Source organism: Phacochoerus africanus, chromosome 1 (genome assembly GCF_016906955.1).
Source record: "Phacochoerus africanus isolate WHEZ1 chromosome 1, ROS_Pafr_v1, whole genome shotgun sequence".
Lineage (NCBI taxonomy): Eukaryota > Metazoa > Chordata > Mammalia > Artiodactyla > Suidae > Phacochoerus > Phacochoerus africanus.
This window is the reverse complement of record NC_062544.1, coordinates 117,214,583-117,240,202: the sequence shown is the minus strand read 5'-3', so window position 1 is coordinate 117,240,202 and position 25,620 is coordinate 117,214,583. Positions and strand designations below refer to the sequence as shown.

Sequence of the window (25,620 nt, the reverse complement as noted above, 5' to 3'; positions counted from 1 at the left end):
AGAAACAGATAATTTAATCTTACACAAAATGTTAAAGATACTAAAGAAATAGGAAAAACTCTCCAAGTAATTTTGTGACAATAAAATGATCTTAGCAAATAGCAAAGCCAGGTACAAGAAAGGAAGAGTAAAGCCTGCTTTCCTTTTTGAGAACAGATAAAAGTTTTCACAATATAATATGAGCAAATTAATCTAGTAATAGCATTTTGGTTTTCGTTTTTATTTTTTTATTTTTTGTAATCATGACAATGAAAGTCCATCTTGGGAAAGCAAGGATATTTTCATATTAGATAACCCATCCACTATTAAAGATACTTATATATGATATAGTTCATGACTTAAATTTAACAAATTAAAATTATTCTAGTCATGGATGTAGAAAAAATTTTTGATAAATTTTAACATCTAGTCAAGTTTTAAGCAGTAACAATAACCAATACACTTGACGTTTTCTGTAATCTAATAAAAGGTTACCAAAAACATACAACAATTTAGGAAATGGACAATAATTAAGGCTGCACAATATTGGGAATATGCTTAATACCCTTAAATTGTACACTTAAAAATAGTTACAATGGTAAATTTTATATGACTTGTATTTTCCTAGAATTTGAAAACCTTATAGCAGATATCATACTTAACATGGAATAAATGTGAGTAAATTCTTTAAATTAGGAACAAGGTACAGTTATCTACTCCTAGAACTTCTAATCAACAATGTATCAGAGGTCCAGTGAGATAAAGCAATTAATTATAGAGATTGGAAAGTAAAATTTTACAAATGATATTACTCTGTATGAAAAAATGTCCAAGAGAAGCCATACACAAAAGATCTAAGAGGACAGTTAGCAGCTGGATACAAAATATTCAATACACAAAAATCAAAGAGATTCTCATATATTAGCAGTTACAAATCAGATAGTGTAACTTTAAATATATGCCACTTCTGCTAGCAAAAAAAAAAAACCCTATAAGCTGTTTAAGAATAAATCAATATTGAGACATATTAAAAAAAAGAGATTTAGCTTACAAATGGAGAGATTTCATATCATAAAAAATAGTTGTCTTCAAATTATTCTATAACTTAATAGAAATTTGAGTCAAAACCCTAGCATTGAGAATAATATTTCACTGAAAATAATTAATATAAAAGAGTAAAGGGTAAGAGTAGTGAAGATGACTTAGCAGAAGAGTAAGAAAGAGATTTTTTTTTTTTTCTCCTGGATATCAAGCCACATTACAAAGCAATAGTAATTAAAGAGATAAGGTATTGACACAGGTATTGACAGACCATAAAACCTGAAAATAGATTTGCATATAGATATGAACTTAGACTATGACACAGGTGTCATAGTAAATCTGTTGGAAAATAAAAACTACTCAGTAAAAAGTGATGGTTAACCAACCAAGTATATGGAAAAGGACCAAATTAGATCCTACCTCATGACACGCACACGAGTAAATAAATGCCAGAGATATTAAAGTTCTAATGTGAAATGCAATCCTTTTAAGTGTTCAGAATAAAAATATATGAGAATACATTTACTACATTTGAGCAGACTAGTTTCTGAAACAAGGCACAAAATGCACAAATCAAAGAAAATAAGACCAAATTAGACTACATTAAAATATAAGCAAAAGAAAATTCATATGTATCTAAAGACAGCTATAAAATGAGAAGATATAGACCAAGGAATAAGAAGACATATATGCAAAATATTCCTAATAAGACCTGCAAAGAAATTGTACCTGAAATATAGAAAGAATGCCTAAATCAGTAGGACTAGATCTGCCACTGGGCAGAGAACTGCCAACAGGAATGAAGAGGCCAAGACCCTCAAATAACAAATAAAACCAGTGAAAGAGGGCCAACCTCATTAGTAATCAGGTACACTCATATACTAAGCCACCAAGAAATCATTTCCAATATGTCAGATTTGGGTGATCCCTGGAGGCTCAGTGCCGTCAATAAAAACACTGAAGAACTTTTCCCAAACAGCTGAAATTGCTGTCAATTGGAAACACACCAATTAGAACTTTTTCCAACCATCTACAAACTGCAGGAAAAAATCTCCTATATTCTAGGATGTATTTTCATACATTTGAAGGATTGCCCAATTCTAAATGATGTAACAAAGCCAAGTGGTGTTTCTTTCAAGCTTGAAGGAAAGACTTTCTCACACAAGAGGGCAGCCATGTTTCCAGCTCTCAGCATAATCTGGTGCTTGCCAGCCACACTAGCCCATCCAGGAAAGTTCCATACTAAGCAGAAAGGGGTAGGGGTGGGGGGTTGCGCTTACTTGGAGCAGTCTTCACAAGCAATGTTCCCTGAGGTTTCCTTGATGGTGCGCTCAGAGACAAACGCTGGATATTCAGTATCACAAGGCTCCAGGGTCTGTTTCAATTTCTGGGCTGTAGGAATAAGGAAAAAAAAAAAAAAAGATAAAGAATACAAGGCACGGGTTTTGTTGTGACTGGCAGTCCACAGTAACTCAGAACGCAGTTCTGCTCCCGCTGCTCCGTGATTTTTCTAGGCACAGCATAATGCATTATTTTCTAATTAGTCAAGTGATTTCATCTGCCAAGCAACTCTATAAGCTATAATTCCTCAAGCAGTTCTGTTGGAGTGATCAACTATCATTTATACATCACAGAAATTCTACTTTCTGGGACAACATCAGTCATCGGGTCTCTGACCTCAGACTTACTTGAACTTAGAAACAACATATATATGTATATATATCTGATAAATGTATAAAATACAAGTTATACCATATTATTTAGGGTGAGATAAAGGTCATGACACAATTGCATGGTTTTATTACAGAAACAAAATTGAAATATGGAATAGTAAAATACGTAATGTCTTTGAAACACAGCCATGAACCTAATCCTACTATTATGAAGTTCCTTGTCCAGTAAGATAGTGCTAAATAACCCTGGTATGTGGATGAGTACATAAGAGGTACTTGGTAAAGTCTTGGTGGTTGATTAAATCATTTAAACAGATTGTGCCTGGTGGGCAATTTTTAAAATTTGTAAATTGGGGATAATATAGTTCTATTAGAGGTTATAGTGAGAATTCAATGAAGTAATATATGTTGAGTACTTACTGCAGTATTTGGAATATAATGAGTGCTAATGTCAATTAATAATAATAGTAATAACAGCAATAGCAACAAAAAATAAAGCTAGCATTCTAATGAAACTATTAATGATGATGACAATGATAACAGATACTACAGCATGGTGGTAAAGGGGAAAGTCAGCGAAGTTTGGAGTACAAACTCCTGCTTCACTGCTTTTAGCTTATCCTTGGCTAGTCCTCAGTATTCTCTTCTGTAAAATGGAGATGCTAACAGTGCTGGTACTCTTCACAGGATATTCACTCATGAACATTTGCCCAATAGAATGACTGCTTATAGGTTTCCAATACCCAAACTTTGCATAAAGTTTTTGGCTGATGTCTATAGAGAAATATAAATATATATCTCACATACATATTACATATAATATGTAATTTACATTTTCAACTCTAAAACTCAATAGGATTTTAACAAAATGATGTGTGGGCAGTCTCAAGTTCTATTTATATTCCAAATGCAACTGCTTTGGATGTCAGAACCACCAGTAGAGGTTTCATAGAATGCCCATCTGGGAGACTGAAGGCACTGAGCCATCACATGGTTATTGAATGCAAGACAACTGTTTGGTAACAACCAGGTAATTGTTGGGTGATCAGGAAACCATATTTTAAGCATCCATATCCTAACGTGGTTCTTTCATATACCAGGTTTTTCCTGAGTTTTAACTTTTTGGGGGAAATTGATTGAAGGTTTGGGGTTGAAGCATAATACACTGTAATTTTTCTCATTTAAAACAAAAGGAAGTAGACTTAATCAGCTTTCTTAATGCATTACATCATTTTCAGGAATTGATCACTGACATTAAGGGGAGATTCCCACACTAATTCACAGGGTTATTTTGAGGAATAAATAGACTAAAATATGTACAGCTCTTAACAGACTGACACACATGCAGTTTTCACACACATGTGCACACACACTCACACACACCCACACATGGCCTTCATTAATAGCTAGTTGTGTTTACATCTACATGCCAGGAGTTAGGCTAATTGAAGAGCAGCTAAAAGTACAAATTCTGGGTGTTGTGAATTCTGCTGCTGCTGTGTGACATCAGGTGGGTTTTTAATTTCTCCACACTGTAGTGTTCTCATCTGCAAAATGAGAAGAACAGAACCAACTCCACATGGTCATTTGAGGATCAAATGAATTCATCCATGAAAAGTGGCTGACATTGCTAATGATACTTAAGTGTATGTGCTTTCTGCCACCATGACTTCCACTGTGTTATTTCATTGAGTCGTCAGATTGTCGGCCTTTTTGAGCCACTGCTGTGTGGTTAGAATGATGGCTGCCTCTCTGATCCTGGCTCTACTGAGGGGACTGCGCTGGTAACCGTCATGCCCACACAGGCCAGGTCCCGAACACCATCTATCCCCAGGCCCTGTGGTGCTAGCTCACAGGACATGTCTTTACATGCTTGCTGAGTAAATGAATAATTCTCTTGAATGGTGTTTTGCTGGCAACTAAAAGAAACAAAGGAAATGAGAAACTCTGAGTCCCTAATGGAAAACTGCCTGCCTTGGGTGGAAGACAGGATTGATTTCAGGCAGCCCAGGTCCAACAGTAACAACACAGAGGTACTTGGTAGGAACATCGTTCTCTTCCCATTTCTTTGTCAATGTCTTGATTTTTGTCAGGGGGATGCCTTTGTTTAATGCTTGAGAGTTTGTGCCATCTTTTTTTTTTTTCATTTATTTTTCTTTCATTTGCTCTTCTCTCCTTTGAGTCTAGGGAGGCCAAATATGGAGCTGGGAGTTTCTGACTACAAATCAATAACACTTTATTTCCAGGATTCTTATTTTTACAATTGATTTCTCCATGTGGCAAGCGATACTGACTTTTAATTTGAGAAGCTTCCTTTTGATATTTAGTTTATTTAAATTTCCAAAAGTGAGTCAGTTGAAATAAAGATTCAGTAAACAGAAGCAGAGATTATAAGTGAATATAGTACAAGCATACAGATGGCATATAATAATCCAATGATGGTAACAGCTAAATTTATTAAGAAATGACTACATGCCAGATGTTATTCCGCTTTACATGTATTTTTTATTTAATAGTAAAACATGACTGGAGTTCCCGTCATGGCTCGGAAGAAACACATCTGACTAGCATCCATGAGGACGAAGGTTCAATCTCTGGCCTCACTCAGTGAGTTAAGGATCTGGCGTTGCCATGAACTGTGATGTTAGGTCTCAGATGCGCCTTGGATCGTGCATTGCTGTGGCTGTGGTGTAGGCAGTTCCCTAGCCTGGGAACCTCCATGTGCCGTAGGTGCAGTCTTAAAAAAAAATAGTAAAACATGACAAAATTAAAAAAAAATTAAACTATGAGATTGGAACAATTGCTGTTTTGTAGATTAGCAAATGGAGGAGAGGATGAAGTGAATTGCCCTTCATGCAGTGAGTATGTGGGAGAGCCAAAATTTGAACTTGGGGTGTCTGGGTCTTGTGTGTATATGTGTGTGTGTATAAGTATATTTCATATTTTAGTTTTATTGAAGTATATTTGATTTACAATATTGTGATCATTTCTGCTGTACAACAGAGTGATTCATTTATACATATACACACATCCATTGTTTTTTAGATTCTCTTCCCATATTGATTATCACAGAATATTGGTAGACTTCCCTGTGCTATACAGCAAGTCCCCATTGGCCAGTCATTCCATATACCAGAGCCAGCCCATATATATTTTAACTGCTCTATGAAGTTTGGCCAATGGAAGAATGCGAAGAAAGGTCTCTGGGGCAGGCTGAGATAGGCAGCACATGTGATTTAAATAACTGACAATTACACCATTTCTAATTCTGATTGTCAGGGCCCAGTTATAATAGAGTGAGTCCAACACTCTCAAAGGTGAGACTCGTTTGGCTCTGATCCTTTTTGAGGATGAAATTCTTGTTTCCTTGACAATTGCAGAGTACCCATACGGATGTGGTGATAAACAAAATGAGTTCATTTGCAGCATGGCTATAGATTGGTTGGAAGTTGCTTGGTGCTTTGGGGAAACATACAAATTATCATATAAAACCATGGCCACATTTAATCTAAATAACATAGTTTACTATGAAGACCTTTCTTTGTTTGGAGTGCTATGGAAAATGCTACATATATTTGCCAGTCATTACTGTTTATCCATGGGAGTTCAAACCAGTAACTACGGCTGCCCGCTATCTAATGGCTCTCAGGCATTTGAAACTCATTATCTTACAAAGGTGTAGGGACACAAGGCTCATGGAGCTCAGCTAGACTGATTCCTTATATTTCCAGAAGGGAAAACAAGAGTTCAGAAAGCAGACAGAGCCTGCCTGGAGTCCCACAAAAAATGACTCATCACAACCATCATTATTTACCTAAAGAGCAAAACACCCCCCACCACATTTGTAACCAATACGCACTAAGTGCTTACTACATGCTAAATACTGTGTTAGACCCTTTGATGGGTGCAATCCTCACCCCCACACAGGGAGCAAGGCTCTGCTGCTATCAAGTTCTACAAAGAGACTAAAACTCAGAGAAATAAACTGCTTGCCCACAGTCACATGACTCTATGTTACGGAGCCCAGAAGAGCACGCACATGGTCACATCCTAGAGCCTCCACTCTTGGCCATCACCCTGTCTGCCTCCCATGCTGGTTACACTGGATGCCTCAGGCTGAAGCTGCCAGAACCTATCGTTCACTCACAATGAAGCCCCCAGTGAGCATCCACACAATTGAATTTCTTCAATTTTCCCTTAGCAACAAATGTCCCTGATGAGAATAACTGACTTGGGTTCACAGTAATTATGTGCAGACAATCAGGAATGAATAGAGTTGCCATTTGAAAAGCTTTCCTCTTCTTTTGTCTCTGGGAATGCACCCCCATTCATAACCGGGTGCCAGCAAGCTCCATTCTCTTTGTGCAAGTTCGCCAAAATGATACCTTTGTGATAATCAAGCAGAAATGGCCTTCCACAGTCCCCTTCATTAAGGAAATGAAGCAGATAAACAGTGTAATTATGGATTCCATTTTTAGCTAAACAAAGATGTATGTCTCAGTTCAGGGTCTTTATCCAGTGAGTGAAGGGTAAATTTAGAACTAAGAAACCTCGCAAGGCAATGTTGTTATGGGGCTTGGAACTCTTCCCTGCTTACCCTGGGTCTGAGATTCACATTTACTTTTAACAAAGATTCAGATGATAGCAGTTCTGCAGGCAAGTGCCTTTACCCCCATCTGAATCAGTTTTTTCATCTATAAAATGGAGAAAGTCATAGCCATGCCCAGCAGGGGGCTGCAGGTCTGAATGACAGTCCACGTTCAGCAGCTTGCTCAACGAGGGATTCATAGAAGGTCAGCTGTGTCTCTTACCATCTTCCAATGGAGATGGCCAGTCTTGGTTTAAGGTTGAGTCCATTATCTATTATCTGTCTGACTTAGGTTACTCAGAGAGGTTCAGTCACAAATTCTAGTAGTCCCTTCCTCTCAGGGACATTGAAGGGATCTGAAGAGAACTACTGCCAGCATTCTGAAAAGGGAAAAGCACTGCATGCTGGCATACCACATGCAGATGATGTAACTATTTGACAAGATTTTTGTGCAGTCTGTCAATGGTGTGAAAGGATTTGAAATTATCTATTAAGGGTTGTTCAAAAAGCTTCTGAAGACAGAAAACAGAGACCTGAAGTATGACATAATTCCTCTTAGCTAAAATTTTAGCTACCTCATAGAAGAAAGGAGAAGGGATGTGGAATTTCAGAATGGGAACCTTTGGAAGTTCCCTTGTGGCATGGTGGGTTAAGGATCCACTGTTGCCACAGCTGTGGTGTAGGCTGCAGCTGAGGCACAGGTTCGATCCTTAGCCTGGAAACTTCCACCCACATGTTGCAGATGTGGGTGCAGACAAAAAAAAAAAAAAAAAGGAACCTTTGCAAGTTTCTATGACTGTCATGAATACAAGATGGTATCTCCCTTCCTTATTCATCTCTTCTAACCTATCCCCTTGGTCTACCCAGGGTTTCTCCTCAGTGACACTACTGACATACTTAGTTGCATAATTCTTTGTTGTGAGGGGCTGTTCTGTGTGTTGAAGGGAGTTTAGCAGCATCTCTGACCCCTATCCACTAAATGCCAGTAGCAGCTCTCTCCAAATTCCAGTTGTGACAACCAAAAACATCTCCAGAGGTTGAAACGACCCCTGGAAGCAAAATCACCCTCAGGTTGAAAACCACTAGTTTAAGCAGAGATCACAGAGACCAGCATGCATCAGACACTAAACAACTAGGAACCAAAGTCAAGGACCAAAACAAGAGTGAGGGCAGATGCTTGGGGCAGCAGGTCCTGGAGAAGGAAATCAGGCCAAGGTAAGAATCGGGGAAATGGCAATGGAGGTTGGCATGAAGAGGGGGCACTCTCATGCTCACCTCCAAAGCCCCTCAACCAGGGTGGGCAGGCATGTGGGAATGAGAAGAATGCCAGAAAATGAACCACTGGAGATCACCAGCCCTTGTACGGGACACAGTCCTCAGCAAGAGCCTGACATCTTACCAAAACAGCCACCACCACCTAACATGGGAGCCCCAACCACCACACACAGAAACTTTTTCTGTGCCCTGTCTTGCACATGAGCTTTGCATGAATGGTTTAACCCACTGCTCACTACCGCTTTACATCTATTGTTAGCTCTATCGACAAATAAGGAAATCAAAGCCCAGAGAAACCAAGTGACTTATCCAGAGCAGCATAGCTAGCAAGTGGCAGGGGAAAGCTGACTTCAGGGCCAGGGCCTTTATCTCCATATAAGCAGCCTCTCCAGCCTTCCAGGTTCAAAGCCGGACTGGGAGGTTATGATGATTTGTCCCTAGGCACTGGTGCTGCAGAGAGAGCAGCCATCTAACCAATTTGCCATCCATTCTCTTGGCCTCTACTGAACTTCTTTCTTCTTTTTCCTCTCTTTTAATCTCATGTATCTTTTTTTCACCCATAATAGTAAAATCATGGACATGTTAGTCAAATAAGAAAAATGACTGGAAAAAGACAACAAGCATCCATTAGTTAAATTCCTACTCATCTCTCGCTTTCAAATTATGTACAATTTTAAAGAGAAGCAGGTTCGTGTTATAGGTAAAATTTTCTTTGGGGTATATGAGAGTTTTCTCTTCCTAATTCATATTTTCATCCCTGCTTATAGACTCTTCATTGGCCTGATGGCTGATCTGATTTAACTCTACATCCTCCTTCTCCCCAAGCACTGGGGGCTTTGGGGAGTATATACAGTTTTGTATATTATTTTTCTTGCTATATTACCAAATTTCCTAAGTATTTTCTATGCCTTCCTATGAATGAGCACAGAAACAAACCATAAGTTTGTTTCCTATGTCTGTCTGTTTCTATTTTGTATATAGATTAATTTGTATTATTTTTAGACTCCATATATAAGTGGTATCATATTGTATCTGTCTTTCTCTGTCCAACTTACTTCACTAAATATAATATTCTCCAGGTCCATCCATATTGCTGAAAATGGCAATATTTCATTATTTTTAGGATTAACACTGTCATAATCACTATCATGAATTAATCACAGCTACCATTTAGAAGGCTTACTATATTCCAGTTCTATTCAGCATATATCATGATGTATCTTACATTAAATGCACACATATACACAAATGATATGAGATAAATATTATTTATTATTTTCTCCATTCTGGGGAAACTGAGCCTTGTAGAGATCAGCTAACTTAACGTTCAGAGCCAGCACTCAAATCCATACTAATCTAACTCTACAGCCCAGACATCTAATAGTTTTTACTAATTACTGCTCAAGTCATTGATGGTTTTTTAGGGCCACACCTGTGGCCCATGGAGGTTCCCAGCCTAGAGGTCCAATTGGAGCTGTAGCCATCAGCCTAAACCACAGTCACAGCAATGCCAGATCCCAGTTGCATCTGTGACCTACACCACAGCTCACAGCAGCGCCAGATCCTTAACCCACTGAGCGAGGCCAGCGATCAAACCCGCCTCCTCAGGTATTCTAGTTGGATTCCTTTCTGCTGCACCATGAAGGGAACTCCCATTGATGGTTTCTGAGCAGAGAAATATAATCTGAGAAAGAAATATGATCGGATTTCTACTTTATGAAGGTAATGGTAAAAAGGTAATGGCTATCCATCTATTCAACCCGAGAAAGGCAATGTGTCTGTCACCCCTAGATTTCAGCACTGCCCTCTAGCTTTTGAAGAATTCACCTGGGCAGTATATGACCTCAAAGATTTAGGTGAGGAAATAAGTCAAAGGGTACATTCAACATGGGCTGAATGAAGCCTGTGGAATTTCTGCTGAATGGTGCTGCTCTTCATACAAAGGATGCCTTTGCTGACAGAGAGAAAAAAAAATCATCACTTTGTCCTAGGTAGTTTTATGTGAGCACATCCCTGTTAAAAGTATCAGTAAACCCCAAGTTTCCAACTCCGAGCTAGGAAAGGGAAGGTAGTTGCTGCTTACCCTTAGCTGTCATATCTGAGTGCCACCAACTGCAGAGGTTAAATTCCACCAGGAACCTAAACAGGAGATGGGAAATTTCAATGTTACTTGGTTACTCACACTCTGAATAGAAGAATGACTTTCTATGTGATTTAGCATCACTCACCTCATTTGAAAGAATAACATCATCATCTGGAGATAACACGATTAGTTCAGTTACCACTGAATTTTCACTAGGTTTTATCTTACTTGTGAATGACCATTTTTTTACCAATAGCAGCAAAACCCTGACATCAGGTGACTTAGACTCAGGGACTCTGTTGAGAAATATCTTGCTTCATGGGTAGAAATTGTTTTCTTTTTCTTTCTTTCTTTCTTTCTTTTTTTTTTTCTTTTTTCCTTCTTAGGGCTGCACCTGCAGCATATGGAAATTCCCAGACTAGGGGTCTAATCCGAGCTGTAGCTGCTGGCCTACGCCACAGCCACAGCAATGTCAAATCCGAGCCGTGTCTGCGACCTACACCACAGCTCATGGTAACACCAGATCCTTAACCCACTAAGTGAGGCCGCGGATCGAACCTGTGTCCTCATGGTTACTAGTCAGATTCATTTCCACTGAGCCACAACAGGAACTCTTTTTTTTTTCCCTTTCCTTTTCTTTTTCTTTTTTTGAAATTGTTTTCTTGTTATTGTCTGAGTCTATAGTAAAAAGTCAACATTCAAAGGGGTTCCCCTGACTTGGTTCAGAAATACAAATAGAATATTCTCTGCATAGACTATGATCTTCAGTATAAAGGATGCCTTCAAAATCTACATTGCAACACAAACATATTCAGATGAGTGTGGGGCTATGTGTGGAGACTCAGGGTGCTGGGGGCAGATGGTACAAACTCCACTTTATGAAGTTATGTGACAATGCAACTCTACAAAAATCACAATTTCTCAAATGCTAGTAAAGAACGCAAAAGTAGTATAAATCCTCCAAATGAATGGAAATAGATCAAAATTCAGTCATTTCCTTCTCAGATTCATGGCTGCTATCTCTAGCAGCTCACAATAAAAATCCCATTATTATCTGTATTTTCTGTCTCTTATGTACATGTAGAATTTACTCCCCATTTGAAGTTATAACTGTTAATATAGGTTACATTAAAGCAATAAATAAGACAGTTTGTTCATCAAACCATAAGAAATCTACCTTAAACCCATAGTTCTGGAACTTTACAGGGAAAATGAGAATAAGAGTTTGGTGCAGTGTGAATGATCTGGTTTCCATGCTGGTCCATGGAATTCCTCCCTTCTGTGTGACACAGTGTTTCTGTAATGTAGCCAATAGCTCATCTGGAAGTTAAGCCTTTCATCTTTGTGCCATTTCAAGTCTGACCTAAGTCACAGATGCATCCAGCAGGACTGTAATTTGACAGGGTAAACAATTAAATCACACCTGAGAAACCCCTGACCCATGACTGCACAGGCCCCCCACACCTACACATGCCAAGACATCCAAAGTAGCACAGTGGACAGCCCCGCAATTTGTTCTACTGACCACAGCCCACCCAAGCTGCATTACAAACAGCCAGACATCTATGTTAAATTTAACAGTAACCACAATAAATAAATTTGGTTTGTGTATTGCAAGCTGTTACTCAGCTAAACAGTGACATAAGGACATAAGCAGTGACCATGAATAACTTAATAAAAGACTCAACATTCAATATGTTGAAACGTTGGATGAGGTTATCACAGAGTATTACGAATCATCTGATGGTTATTGAGAGCATGAAGCACATGCTCCCAAGTCACTTTGTAACACAAAAAGAAAAGCAATAACACTTTTACAAACGCAGCAAATCGTACTTACAAGACAAGTTCTGTCATTATCCATTTTACGGCAGCAAGGAAGGCATTATAAGGCTGAAGAGGATAATTCAGTTCATTAAAGACAACGTATCACACACAAAATTTGTAGTTTAACCTAAGGCTTTATATAAAGACAATGTTATTCTTCTAGAGAGATTGATATCGTTTCAAAAAACAGTGAAGCTCTAGCTAAAAGAAGAAAATGGTTGGATACTGTATCCCAAAACTAACATTTTAAAACTTTGAACTCCCCTGTAGTGAGATATGATTTACAAGTAAAATAAACATGATCTAATACAAGGGTTATCTCTGGGAGGAAAAAGGAAGTTCAGCAAATGATGCTTAAACCTTTACCCTCCAGGGGCTAATATTTCGCAGCCTAATGCTCAGGGGCTGGAATCATATAGCTAATTTCAAATGGTAATTCAGAGGGCTGCCTCTCAGAAAGGTGATTCCCTGTTCTCCATCACTGTATGTCATTCCTGAACTAAGCAAAAATTGCACATACTTGATTTTAATGCCGCCCATGAATTATGTAGGATTTAAGCTGCCTTTTCACACACTTACATATTCGGACTTGAAAAAAATGATAACCATATAAACATGTGATTTTATCCTTGCAGAAAATCCCCTTCACTCTATAAAAGAAGGCATTGACAGCCTAATCTTTATTTCAGAATATTTTAATTAAAAAAAGCAGTGGGATTGTTTACTCTATGATATTTCCTATGTGGATAATTCAATTTCCTGAATTCTGGAAAATACCAAGTCTCTCCCTCAGTCGGTTCTTTGTACCTAGGTATGCCAGATATGTGAGTGGTGGGTGGACCTGAGAGACAGGCAATTACATTGGCAAAGCCCAGGCCCCAAGTGGTGGGTCCAAAAAAATCTCAGAACCTTTTGTGGTTGTCTTTAGGTAGCAGGGAATTGAAATGCCTAATCCTGGTTTCTGACTGTGGTAGCTGCTTAATCTTACCTTCTAAGCATTTTAATGATAAGGACTAGAATTAGGAATGGGGGGATTATCCAGTTTCAAATAAAACAAGAACCAATTTATACCCCTGACCATTTTTAAAACTTCCCTATTTGAAGACAGTGAGCAAATGAACAGAACAACTTCAACAGTCCACTGGGGTTACCCCCAGCCCACCCAGATTTCAGACTGGATCTCTTGCTCTGATGGTGTCATCAATCCCCCAATCACAGGGCTTTCAGCATTAGGGTCAGATAAGGATGTGAACTATCAACTATTCCCTAAAATCAAATGCAGCTATGTGGTCCTGTGGTTCTGCCATTAAATTTATTATGGTTTGAAAAATAATCACCTTTCAAAAAGCCAGGGTGGGGAGTTCTCTCCGTGGCTCAGTGGTTAACAAACCCAACTAGGATCTGTGAGGATGCAGGTTTGATCCCTGGTCTCGTTCCGAGTGTTAAGGATTCCGCGTTGCTGTGGCTGTGGTTTAGGCCAACAGCTGTGCCTCAGATTTGACCCCTAGCCTGGGAATTTCCATATGCTGCAGGTGCAGCTCTAAAAAAAGGAAGGAAAAAAAAAAAAAAAGATGGGCAGACCATAAGACAGCTCTGTGTCTTTGTACTTGCTGGGATGGGTACTGACCTTTCAGTGGTCCTCCATAGTGCAGGAGGAGAGAGTGAATAAAAGGATTAAGGAGGTTTTGGAGGTGAGCTAGGCACAGGGGCAGCTCACACCCAGAGGGCTGGGGTGGGGGAGGGTACTCCAGCAATCCCTGCCAGATATCAGCTCAAAGCAGGATAAACAAAGGGATTATGTAAATACAGGATTAAAACATTTAAATGCATATTAGCATTCAAAAGAGTAAAGCCATTGAGCTTTTAAGCCTAATGATAAAAACATATCTTGGGAACATTTAAGTCTGGAAATATTCATGCTAAAGTTAAAGAAGTTGGGTTTGGAAAGATATGTTGATTCTCATTAAAAAGCAGTATTTTTCAAAACATCCAATTTTTAGTTTCTAGTTGCTCTCAGAATGTTCCAGCTCAGAATCACTTCTTGCTCCCTCAGTATAGGAGAACTGTATTAAATATTTGGGTTTTAAATAATCCCCTTGCAAGATACTATATCTGCAAATGAGAAGGTATGTATTTATACTGTAAAACCAAAATGGCTCTTAAAGTTTGTGTTTCAAACCAAATTTTAGGTTAACTGTTAAATTTACAAAATGATAACAAGTAAAGGTTATATTTATAGCCATATGCCAGACTAGGCTGAAGTATCTTTATCTGTTTTATCTGTGTTTTCGAGTTACTGGTGGCCAAACACATTGCTTGCACACTGTAAATTATATTTTTAAGTGTACATTGTAAGTTAATATCTGGTGATCTGACAGCCAGTTTCTAATGAATGATACAAAGCTATGTTGATTGATCTTCGACTTTGACACCATTGATTAAATCAGTTCCAGGGAAAATGATGTGAAAAGCAACAGAAGGATTAGATTAGAGAATATGATCAAAATGTGGATTTGCTCATCCCTATTACAAACCAAAAGGAAGATTTCTGTTGACCCAAGACAAATTCTCTTTTATTTGAGAATGAAAGCATGGACAAGATTCCCTTTTTCTCTCCATCAAAAGGGGGTTAACTGCATGAATCCATTGAAGACTTTAGACCTGGGTTATTCACATAATCACTGGATTTAAACAGAAGTGACTTTCCTTTGCCAGTAAAATAGGAAACACATTTAAATATCATGGTTTTGAAACAGATAAACTTGATGACTCAAAAAAAAAAAAAAAAAAAAAGCCATGCTCACACCCGGGGAAACACACAGCTGCTTGCGGAGTGACAGCAGTGTACTTACATCCAGTAGACCATGGGCACCATCGCTGCTCTCCTTGTTGGCTCTGCACATGGCTTGATAGTCATAAAGGGTAATTCTATAGGAGAGAACAGAAAGGAGCTTCACTAAATGGGAAAACACGAGAACCAGATGATGCTGTGGACCAATCAGCAAGGTGAACAGTCACCAACACAACCATCCAAAGCAAAGATGGGGAGGGGGAAGGAGAAAACCCCTAACTTGGCAGAAGAGTCATTTGTCTGACCAAGAATGACATGCATGGACCAGGATACTCCTAACTGAATTCTGGGCCCCCAACTGAATCCATGTGAACCGTGTCTCCAAGGTCAAGGAGAGCTGAGTAGGGCCAATTTGGGTTAAGAAATAGAAGGATCCTCTGTCACATTTAAGCACAGGAAATAGGCTTGGCTCAAGATAAGTCTGGCACTTTGACACTTTGTTGGAAACCAGCTGGCTCATTGGTTCTAATCCCCCATCCTCCATTCCCATCATCAGGCCAGGGAGCATATTCTTACTTTTGAAAACAGTGTGGTTTATGAAAGAAGAAAGGAAACATTTTTTTCTTTAATGGTGATAAAAATATAGCTCTCATCCCAGTTATGACATTTACTCAGTTGCAAAGATGTTTTACTTTATAATTTTTCCAGATATTTTAGTTTCCTATGAACAACTTTATAAAATGAAATAGAATGGCAATTTCTGGCAGCAGTTAAGAGCTTTTCAGTAGAGCAAACATCTTACCCCAAAGGAGACATGCACTTCATCCTCCCTGACCCACCTCCTCTTCCCACTGAAAACGAGAATAGCCCTACGAGGCTCCTGGGAGCAAACGCCTTTCTCTGTCCTCCATTTCTTGTTCTTAGAAAATGAGCCTCATTCAGCCACCATGACCTTCCCTGAGTTCCTAGGGTCAGGTTCAGACAGTTGTTGATCAGGGAAGGAAGGGGATGCAAAGACCAGGGAGGAACAGTCAAGCAACAATAATACAGCCTCGGGGCAGGATCCTGGTTCCCTCTCAAGGGATACACATAATAATATAGGCATCTTATACACCTAAGAGAAAAGTTATATTCCTTATGCTTCTTTTAGAAATGAATACTTTAAAATTGAACAGCTCAGAGTCCTTCCTTGTCCTTCTCCCTGGCTTAAGTGCACCCTAAACACAATCATCTGTAAACTAAAGATTAGGCACTTTGAGCACAATTGCCTGGGGATTAAAGATTATTATTAGCACATGGTGTTTTCCAGGAACTTTCCTAGTTTGTTCTGATCTCTGATCACGATGCCCTTTTTGCAAATACGGTCATTCTAGGCAATAACCCAGAAGACCACCATCATGCCATGCTAAGATCTTCTGGGTTCAGCTTCGATGAGTAAGATTCCCCCAAAAGAAAGAAGAATGCATGTTTGTTCCAATTCTGATTCCTATCTGAACACCTGTTTTTCTCCTTTTTACTATAAAACTCCTTGCAATTCTTTCTAATGGAGGGGGGGGTGGCACAGTCTTTAGGGCATTAGCTTGCTGTGACCCTCTTTGCCTGGCAAAGCAATAAAGCTATTTTTCTCTACTTTAACCAAAACTCTCTGTTTCAATTCGGCACCAGCAGAGAGAGGCCGAATTCCAGCAACACTGCTATTCCCACATCCCAAAGGAGAGACACTTAAAGTCCAGCCTGAGTCAAGTAACAGCTGCCAGATGGCATGTTAACACTGTAATACATGAACTTCTAAATGACTGGAAGGAATTCTCCCTACAGGAATCCCTTTCTGAAATAATGCAGTGCTTAATGTGGAGCATACTTAATGCTGTGCTGGAAACGTACGCTAGAATAAAAGTTCCAAGCTGCAGGACTGGGGCTGGATCTTCTTCACACCTACGCCCACCACCTATGCCCACAGCAGCCAGTATGGAGAAGGTACTCAGTTTTAAAAGGTCAAATGAATGAATGATTGCCTGATTGCATGAATCTTGAATAGATTATGGTATAACTGAGATCGAAGAGGTCAACTGCAAAATGAGATGTGAACGCTTCCTCCTCTGGACAGTAAACTAGAAATAACACACACACACACACACACAGATCAACCAAAGAGCATCTATGGGTACCAAGTAGAAAACTGGCCACATCTGACCAAATCAAGGTGGATACCAGCCCCTGACCAGGATCACATAGGCACCCATGGGCAGCAGAGCCCAAGAGTGTACCAGTGTCACACAATCTCCTGGCAAGGCCCCAAAGCTTCTTCTTCATCAGGACATTGGTAGTCTTTTTTTTTTTCTTTCTTTCTTTTTTTTTTTTTTGTCTTTTTGCCATTTCTTGGGCAGCTCCTGTGGCATACAGAGGTTCCCAGGCGAGGGGTCTAATCGGAGCTGTAGCTGCTAGCCTATGCCAGAGCCACAACAATGCTGGAACACCACAGATCAGGGCAATGCCGGATCCTTAACCCACTGAGTAAGGCCAGGGATCGAACCCACATCCTTGTGGTTCCTAGTCGGATTTGTTAACCACTGAGCCGTGACGGGAACTCCTGGACATTGGTAGTCTTGTTGATTGTCTTCCTGTTTTTTTGCTGCCAATAGATGCAAGCAAAACCTATGTTTATTGAGACAGAAATGAAATCTATGAACCAGCCAAGCATCTGGTTCAAGGAACTCCCTTAACAAACTTCTCACAGAGACACTCATCATTGATGGAGTCCTGACACTAACATGGCTATGAAATCAATTGCAGACCACAAAGGACAACTCTAATGGGTCCCTGACTGGCCCACTACACCACAGTCTGTATCCTCAATAGGAGATTTCTGCAGGTGCTGCTAAAAGGGCTTTCTAGCATTTGGCAAGAATGCTATTGGCTTTATCCTCTTCCTACTGCCCAACTCTGTCTCTGCAGCTTGAATTTGGGCTGGAGCCCATGAGAGGTAGCATGGGTTGAGTGGAACATGAGTGTGCTTGGGGTCTTAGAGACTTGGATGCAGTGTGGCCTTGGCTTAAAGGTTTGGTTCTGACATTTATTCAGAGTGCAATCATAGCAGGTTGCTTTCTTTCTTCTGTGGCTTCATTTTTTTTTCACTTATAAAGAGACTTCCAGATATATTCTGAGATTTCAATAATCAGGCATGTAGAAGTATACCGAAAAATACTTTGCTATGTGCCAGCCTTCTTACAACCTTACAATAGAAGGCCTAATTTTGTTTTTTGCAAGAGCTTGGCCTCTTAAAGCTATGCTATTTCCAAAGGCTCAAGTGACTGGCAGTGTGAATTAATAATTAACAAGCCATCTTTGGAGTCATGACCTGAGCTCAAATCTTAACTCATCCACTTATTTCAATTTTTTTTTCAACCTTTTGGTGCCTCAGTTTCCTCATCTGCAAAAGAGTGAGAATAATGGCTACCTTATATTGGGGTTGTGAGGATTAACTGAGGAAATACACATGTATTGCCTTTAGCACAGTGCCTGGTACAGAGGAAGCATTCAACAAAAGTCAGGGCTGCAGCTGCTGTTATAATTTATTAGTCTGGTTTTCACTGCCATTATTAATTAATGGGGGTGGTGTTAAATGCAATGGGAATTGACTCATGCTTTACCCAGCTGGCTGGAGGATGGATAGGCCTCCTGGTGTTCTTAGCTCATGGGCATATATGATGCAACATAAAATTCTCACTTGTTACTGCAATAACAGACACCTTCAGAAGCCATGCTAGGGTTATCAAGAAATGATGTGGGAAGCCCGTCCATGGGCTTCATAGCTGAGGGCCATGGTAGCAATAGCTGATGGCTACTGAACCATGAGCTTGGTACTCTTTTAAGCATGCTTCTACAAGATAGATTCTAACAATCCCCTTTTACAGAGGGGCAAACCAAGTCTTAGCTAGCCTGAAAATATGCCCAAGTTCACATATCTAACAAAGTGGCAGAGCTAGAATTGGACAGGAGCCAAGCTGAATTCACTCAACTCTGCCTTCTGCTTGGTAGCAGGCTCTGACAGGTCCTAGGAAATGCTTAGAATTCAGCCCTGTGTCCCATTCCAGAGTTTTATTGCAATGTCAAAGGAAATACTACCCAAGATAAAAAAGTCTCATAATCAATATCCAGAATCAAATTTCAACCCAAGCTAAGAGGCTGGGATGGTGTCACAGGGCCAGGCTGGGCCAGCTGTGAGAGCTAGTGAGAGCCCTTTGCCATAGTAACTGCCCTTCCAGACAGATAGCTGGAAACTCAGGATTCCCCTGGCATCATTTTCAAAGGCTCCTGTTTACATGTCGGGGGCCAAACTCAACTGCTCTGGGGCAACCTCCAGGCCAGGGTTCCTATCTTTCATTTTACAAGGAAGCTTTCCTGATGGGATTGCCATGGAGAAGGCTACAAAACAAACTTTCTCTGTCTTCTCCACATGTAGTCAGTTTTAACTAGATGCTGCAGAAAGAAACACTTCCAGATTGTTGCCCTTTTTGAAGTGATTTCGTTACTGTTTTAAATAACTCCATTTTGTGGCTACCTGTATCCTGTTCAGCTGATTATAGTTAAAGAACATGGTAATTGCTTGCTTTCATTTGGCTCTAAAATAAGCCCCGAGCGCCGTGCCCAGCCCAAGATTGGTGCTGCACTGCTGCCCTCAGCAGTGGGAGTTTATTCTTATTACAGATAACATGCCTTAATCCCCATGACATCACCACCAGGCCATGGCAACCACAAGCTGCTAGGGAGACCTTATCATTAGCATCTCAGAGCTCTTTGAAAGTTTGACAGAAGGCAGATCCGGTCTCTTAAGAAGAAATTCAAAGCAATGCAAACCAAGCATGGGCAACTTTGCTATGTGCCCTATACTGGGCAGGCAGGCTCACGACACTAGGACTTGCTTAAAGCCATTTTGCTGATTGTATTCTTTCCAACTAGACAAAAATCATGATCAAGAAAAACATTTCTTCTAAAAATTAGAAGGTTGGATTTCAAAGGTATGAGCTCACCTAGTTTAGGCACATTAGTAACGGCAGGGCATTTATTAAATACCTACTGTGTGTCCATGAAGCCAGGTAATTTACCTGCAATGACTCATTGAATTAACTTACTTTGGCTAAAATTTTGTCTCAAAACTAGTCTTGAAACAGCTTACTATTTGTAAACACAGCCCTAAAAACAGGACATTGAGCCATCTGACATAGAGACCTGCTATGGGACATATTTAAGCAACTTTTTTATTTGTTTTGCTTTTTAGGGCTGCACCTGCGGCACATGGAAGTTCCCAGGCTAGGGGTCAAATCAGAGATGCAGATGCCGGCCTATATACCAGTCACAGCAACACGGGGTCTGAGCCGCTTCTGTGACCTACACTACAGCTCAAGCAATGCTGGATCCCCAACCCAGTGAGCAAGGTCAGGGATCGAACCTGCATCCCCATGGGTTCTAGCTGGATTCGTTTCCACTGCGCCACAATGGGAACTCCGATATTTAAGCAATTTTGAATCAAAAAGTGTGAGAAGCAAAGTGACTCACTAGGGTAGCATGTAAAAATATGTATTCTTTGTTGAGCTTTACAATGCATTCTCTGGGGCAGCTTTCAACTTGCAAGTGCAGGGCATAGAGCAGGATCATAAAAAATTCTAAAGAAAGGAATTGTCACCACGGGAAGCCTTACTCAGTCTACATCTTAGCTGGGAGAGTGGAAAGCTCGATCTGTTGATCTGAGTGAGAACTAAGGGACGATCCCAAAGGAGCTTTCCCTTGTCTCCTTTTTGCCTTGGTCACCATCATCCCATAGCATCTTCTTACAGAGACTGTACGGTCCTTTATGATCTGCACAGCACATCTAACACAGCAGAGGTGGTGTATTAAAGCTGCCTTTGAACCCTCTGATGGGAAATCACTGAAACAAATCTAGTTAATGAGCACCCACCATTAGCAGAGAATAAGTGCCATGTAGCTGCACCAGCCAGAAGCCCAGCACACACAGTATTGGGGCCACTCAGGGTCCAGTGTGGAACCCTGACAGGGGAGCCTCACTTATTTTGTAGATCAAGCAGAGGGTCTATCAGCCCCAAATACTTTTCATCAATAGGTGCTGAGATTATGAAAAGAAATAAAGTCACAGATACTGATCACATCAGCATCTCATCCAGATAGTAAAAGCAGTTAATAATATAAATAACCAATGACTTTCTGTAGCCAAATATTATCTCTGATGTCAGGGTCATGGAGAGGAAACTAAGGCTCAGAAGATAAAGCCCCTGTGGTTCTCCAGGCCACATTTGTTTTGATCCTGGGCCACAGGATAACACGCACAGGTACCTAGGAGGTGCATCTAGCCACTGGCTTGTTTGTTCATTCAACTGTCCCTTCCATAAAAATTACCTTTCCTTGTTAAACTTCAGGGGAAAATTCAATCATGATTAATCTCCACATAAAAAAAGACTAAATCTCTTTTGCTTCTTTGTTTGAATTAGAAATATAAGGGAAGAGCTGAATTCTGCTAGAGGAATAAGTAAATGCAAAATCCATTTGAGGCAAGAAACTTGGATGCAGGAGGGGGGAGGGTGTCTTGGTCTCTGCCACGTTCCTAGATTTATGTCTTCATTTCATAGCAACTGCACCATGGTAATACCTGCACTCGCTGCACTGAGCAGAGTAAGGGGCATACCACTGAGGCTCAGGATGTCCGAACCTAGGGATGTTGCCAGTATCACTGCTATTAGTCAAGCCCTGTAGGTGTTAGTGAGTGCTCCTGCTTTCATTGTCTGGGGTCAGACATCACGGACAGATGCATCAGATGATGGTTATGACCACTTGTGTTCAGAACTGCACTGTGCATGTGAAATGTGGAGAAAACTAGGAGTTAGAATACAGCCTCATCTATAGAAGAGTTTCAAAGTGGATATCACAGGAAGCCAGATTCAATATTTAGAGGACTTGGGTTGTCTGAAGCAAACTAGGGCATGCTGGATGAGGCAGAGACTATCATAATTTCCCAACAGCCATTCTTCTCTTCTGCCTAGCAGAATCCTGACTTTTTGAGCTGTATGCCTCCCAGATTTTTTTTTTTTTTTTTTTTGGTGGGGGGTAGGTGAGGCCATGTGATGAAGCAGTACTATATGCAAATGATAGTTTTGTATGGGAGTAAATACTTTAACAAAGAAAGACATTTTAATAAAGAAATTTTACTTGGCCTTTTGGACTTCCCAGAATCCTCCTTCTGCCAGCCTAGATTGCAGATGTAATGGCTGGAGCTCAGCAGCTATCTTGGATCATGAAGTAAACTTGGGTTTTAAAGCAAACTTGGAGGAAGGTAGAGGGGGAAAAAAAAAAAGACGGAACAAGAGGCCCCCAAATTAGTATTTTCAGGCTTCTTTCACATAAAAGAGATAGACTCCTATGTTCTTTAACCCTTATTTTGGCATTTCCTATTATTTCTAGTAAAACCAACGACTAACTGATACTGGACTCCAAGTTTGAAAGACTTTCTTCCATTCTCTCTGGAAGCAAAATAGGCATAAATATGAACAAATATCTCTGCAGAAAATACTTTACTATTCCATGATGGGGAAAAGATGAGTGATGATTAGATAAACATGGTCTGGAATCTGGAATCTGAGAGACATGAGATCAAATTCCATCTCCCCAACTCACAACTGTGGGTGAACTTGGACAAGTTCCTAAAATGCATGAAGCCTCCACTTTCAGTTCCTCTTTTGTCAAATGGAATAATGATAGCAGTCATTTCATGGATTTGTTAGAAGGATTAGTTAAGGCGATGCATGTAAACTGCTTGAATAATGCCTTGCCTGTACAGTTGAACAACACAGGGCTTAGGAGAGCTGACCCTCTGAGCAGTCAAAAATGCCAGTATAATTTGCCCTCTGGATATGCATGTCTCCATATTCAGGGCTCCCCATCTATAGATTCAACCAAACACAGATTGTGTATTACTGCAGTATTTACTATTGAAAAAAATCTGTGTACAAGTGGACCACACAGTTCACACCTGTATTGTTCAATGGTTGAGTGTAGTTAGAATTCAAAAAAGTGAGATATACTGCTATTATGATGAAGATGAGGGTGGATACTGTTACTGCTGTAATTGGGGGTCCTCAAGCAGAAGTTTTAGGATTTTAGACAGCGGTCCATTGGAATCTCGGTCTTTGCCGTCCAGAAAATTTGGTCTAGAAACACTCTTGTCCATGTCAAACTGTCTTTTCCCTCTCTCTCTCTTGCTCTTTTCTTTTTTAAATTTAGAGTATAGCTGATTTACAATGTTGTGTCAATTACTGCTATACAGCACAGTGACCCAGTCATACATACATATACATTCTTTTTCCTGATCTGTCTTCTTTTCTCTTCAATGCCATCTCTGACAAAGCCTACTTCTGTGAATACAGTCAAGTCAACAGCAAGCCAAAAAGTCATTACATTCCTTACATGAGTGGTTGAGTATGAGACACTGGTGAGCAGTCGGCATTAGGGAACAGCCATCCAAACACAACAGACGTCTCCTCTAACACTCTCTGGACTCCAGAGTGAGGGCATTTGCTAAAATGTAATGTGATCACCAAAGACAGAAGGCTCCAATTACCCCCCATGGAGCCCGTGCAGTTCCATCACATGGAGAGAGGGCCAGAGATGGTCCTATCAGATGAGTCACCTTTGTAGAAAAGCAATTTCAAGAGCAGAAGGAGCTGCCGCAGGGAGTTTTAGACAAGTCAACTATGTTAATGAATGTGTGTGGGGCGAGATGAGGAGGATGTTCACCAGGCCCCACAGGGAAAATATAAATGGTCTTGGACGGGTGAAAGCTCAGGTGTGCTGAACCACGCATATAAAACAAACAAAACAGAAAAGACAGAGACAAGAGAGATAGGAACTCTCAGTAGTTCCCAAAGCAAAAACAAATTATTGTCAAGCAGTTTGTTTCTCTGCAAGCCAAGGGCCAGGTGTACCCCACTGGGCTTTACTTCCTTGAGCTTAATTAAACACACAAAGAACAAGGGACGACCCTTTGGCAGAAACCACAAGGATGTTTGGTAAAAGCATGCATTGTTCCATTTTACACTCACTGCAGGTATATACATTATTTCTTCTTCTTCTTTTTTTTTTTGTTTTTTTTAGGGCCACACCCATGGCATATGGAGGTTCCCAGGCTAGGGGTTGAATCAGAGCTATAGCTGCCACCCTCCACAGAGCCACAACAATGCCAGATCCCAGCTGCATCTGCGAGCTGCACCATAGCTCACGGCAATGTCAGATCCCGAACTCGCTGAGCAAGGCCAGGGATCAAAACCGTATCCTCATGGATATTAGTCAGATTCGTTTCCACTGAGCCATAATGGTAACTCCCCATTATTCTTTCAATTTCATTTGCTGCAAAGAAAACCGAAATTATGAAGTTAAAGTTGCCAAAAGTCAGGTAGCTTCAAAGTGGGCAGTATCTAGACTGGAACTCGGGTGCTTTTAACTTAGTACTTTGTGACCCTGGCTGCAACTGAGAATCACATGGATTTTTTTAAAAAAGCATAAATGTCTGGCCTCCATCCTCAGATAAACTTAATTTGAATCTCTTGGGGGTACAGCTAGAGCATAAGTATGTTTTAAAAGCTCTCCAGGGATGCTGGTTAAGTCCAGACCTCAGCACCCCTGACACTGTGCTATGGAGGTAACTGCTGTGTATTAACTACCTTTTGGGGGTTATTAGTTATTTTAAACAGGAGAGAAGAAAATTAAAAAAAAAAAAAAAAAGATTGAGTTCCCATTGTGGTTCAGTGGGTTACAAACCTGACTAGTATCTATGAGGACACGGGTTTGATCCCTGGCCTCACACAGTGGGTTAAGGATCTGGCATTACCACGAGCTGTGGTGTAGGTCGTAGATGAGGCTTGGATCTGGCGTTGCTATGGCTGTGGCATAGGCCAGCAGCTGCACCTCTGATTTAACCCAAAGCCCAAGAACTTACATATGCTGTGGGTGTGGCCCTCAAAACACAAAAAATAAAAATAACAAATAAAAAAAAAAAAACTTCATATATTTGGAGCTCTTATCCAAGAGCTAATCTTACCTCCTATTTGGAGCAGTTTGCAATTTGCAAAGAATTTTCATTTCTCTTCAGTTGATTCCCACAGATTCCCAAGAGATTTCTGTCTTGGTTATGAAGAAACCAACATTCAGAGAGACTGAGAAATCTATCCAAGTCCACACAGTGGCAATTCTGAGGTTCAACCTGACATGTTGTCTTCATATTTCAAATTCAGTGTATCAAAGGAGGCACTATAAGGAAATTTGGACACTCTCCTATGTCCAGCTATATATATATATATTT

The 25,620-nt window shown here is 40.2% G+C and overlaps 1 protein-coding gene across 3 annotated transcripts in view; it reads right to left on the bottom strand.

The window, feature by feature from the left end:
- The window catches only part of CACNA2D3 (calcium voltage-gated channel auxiliary subunit alpha2delta 3), a 795,368-nt gene that overhangs the window by 60,119 nt on the left and 709,629 nt on the right, over positions 1-25,620 (bottom strand). For all 3 annotated transcript variants that reach the window (XM_047777080.1, XM_047777060.1, XM_047777070.1), the window contains 4 exons: positions 15,319-15,394; positions 12,480-12,532; positions 10,640-10,695; positions 2,301-2,412 (listed from right to left, as the gene is read on the bottom strand). In XM_047777080.1, the coding sequence (XP_047633036.1) occupies positions 2,301-2,412; positions 10,640-10,695; positions 12,480-12,532; positions 15,319-15,394 (297 nt within the window). The remainder of the gene's footprint in view (positions 1-2,300; positions 2,413-10,639; positions 10,696-12,479; positions 12,533-15,318; positions 15,395-25,620) is intronic.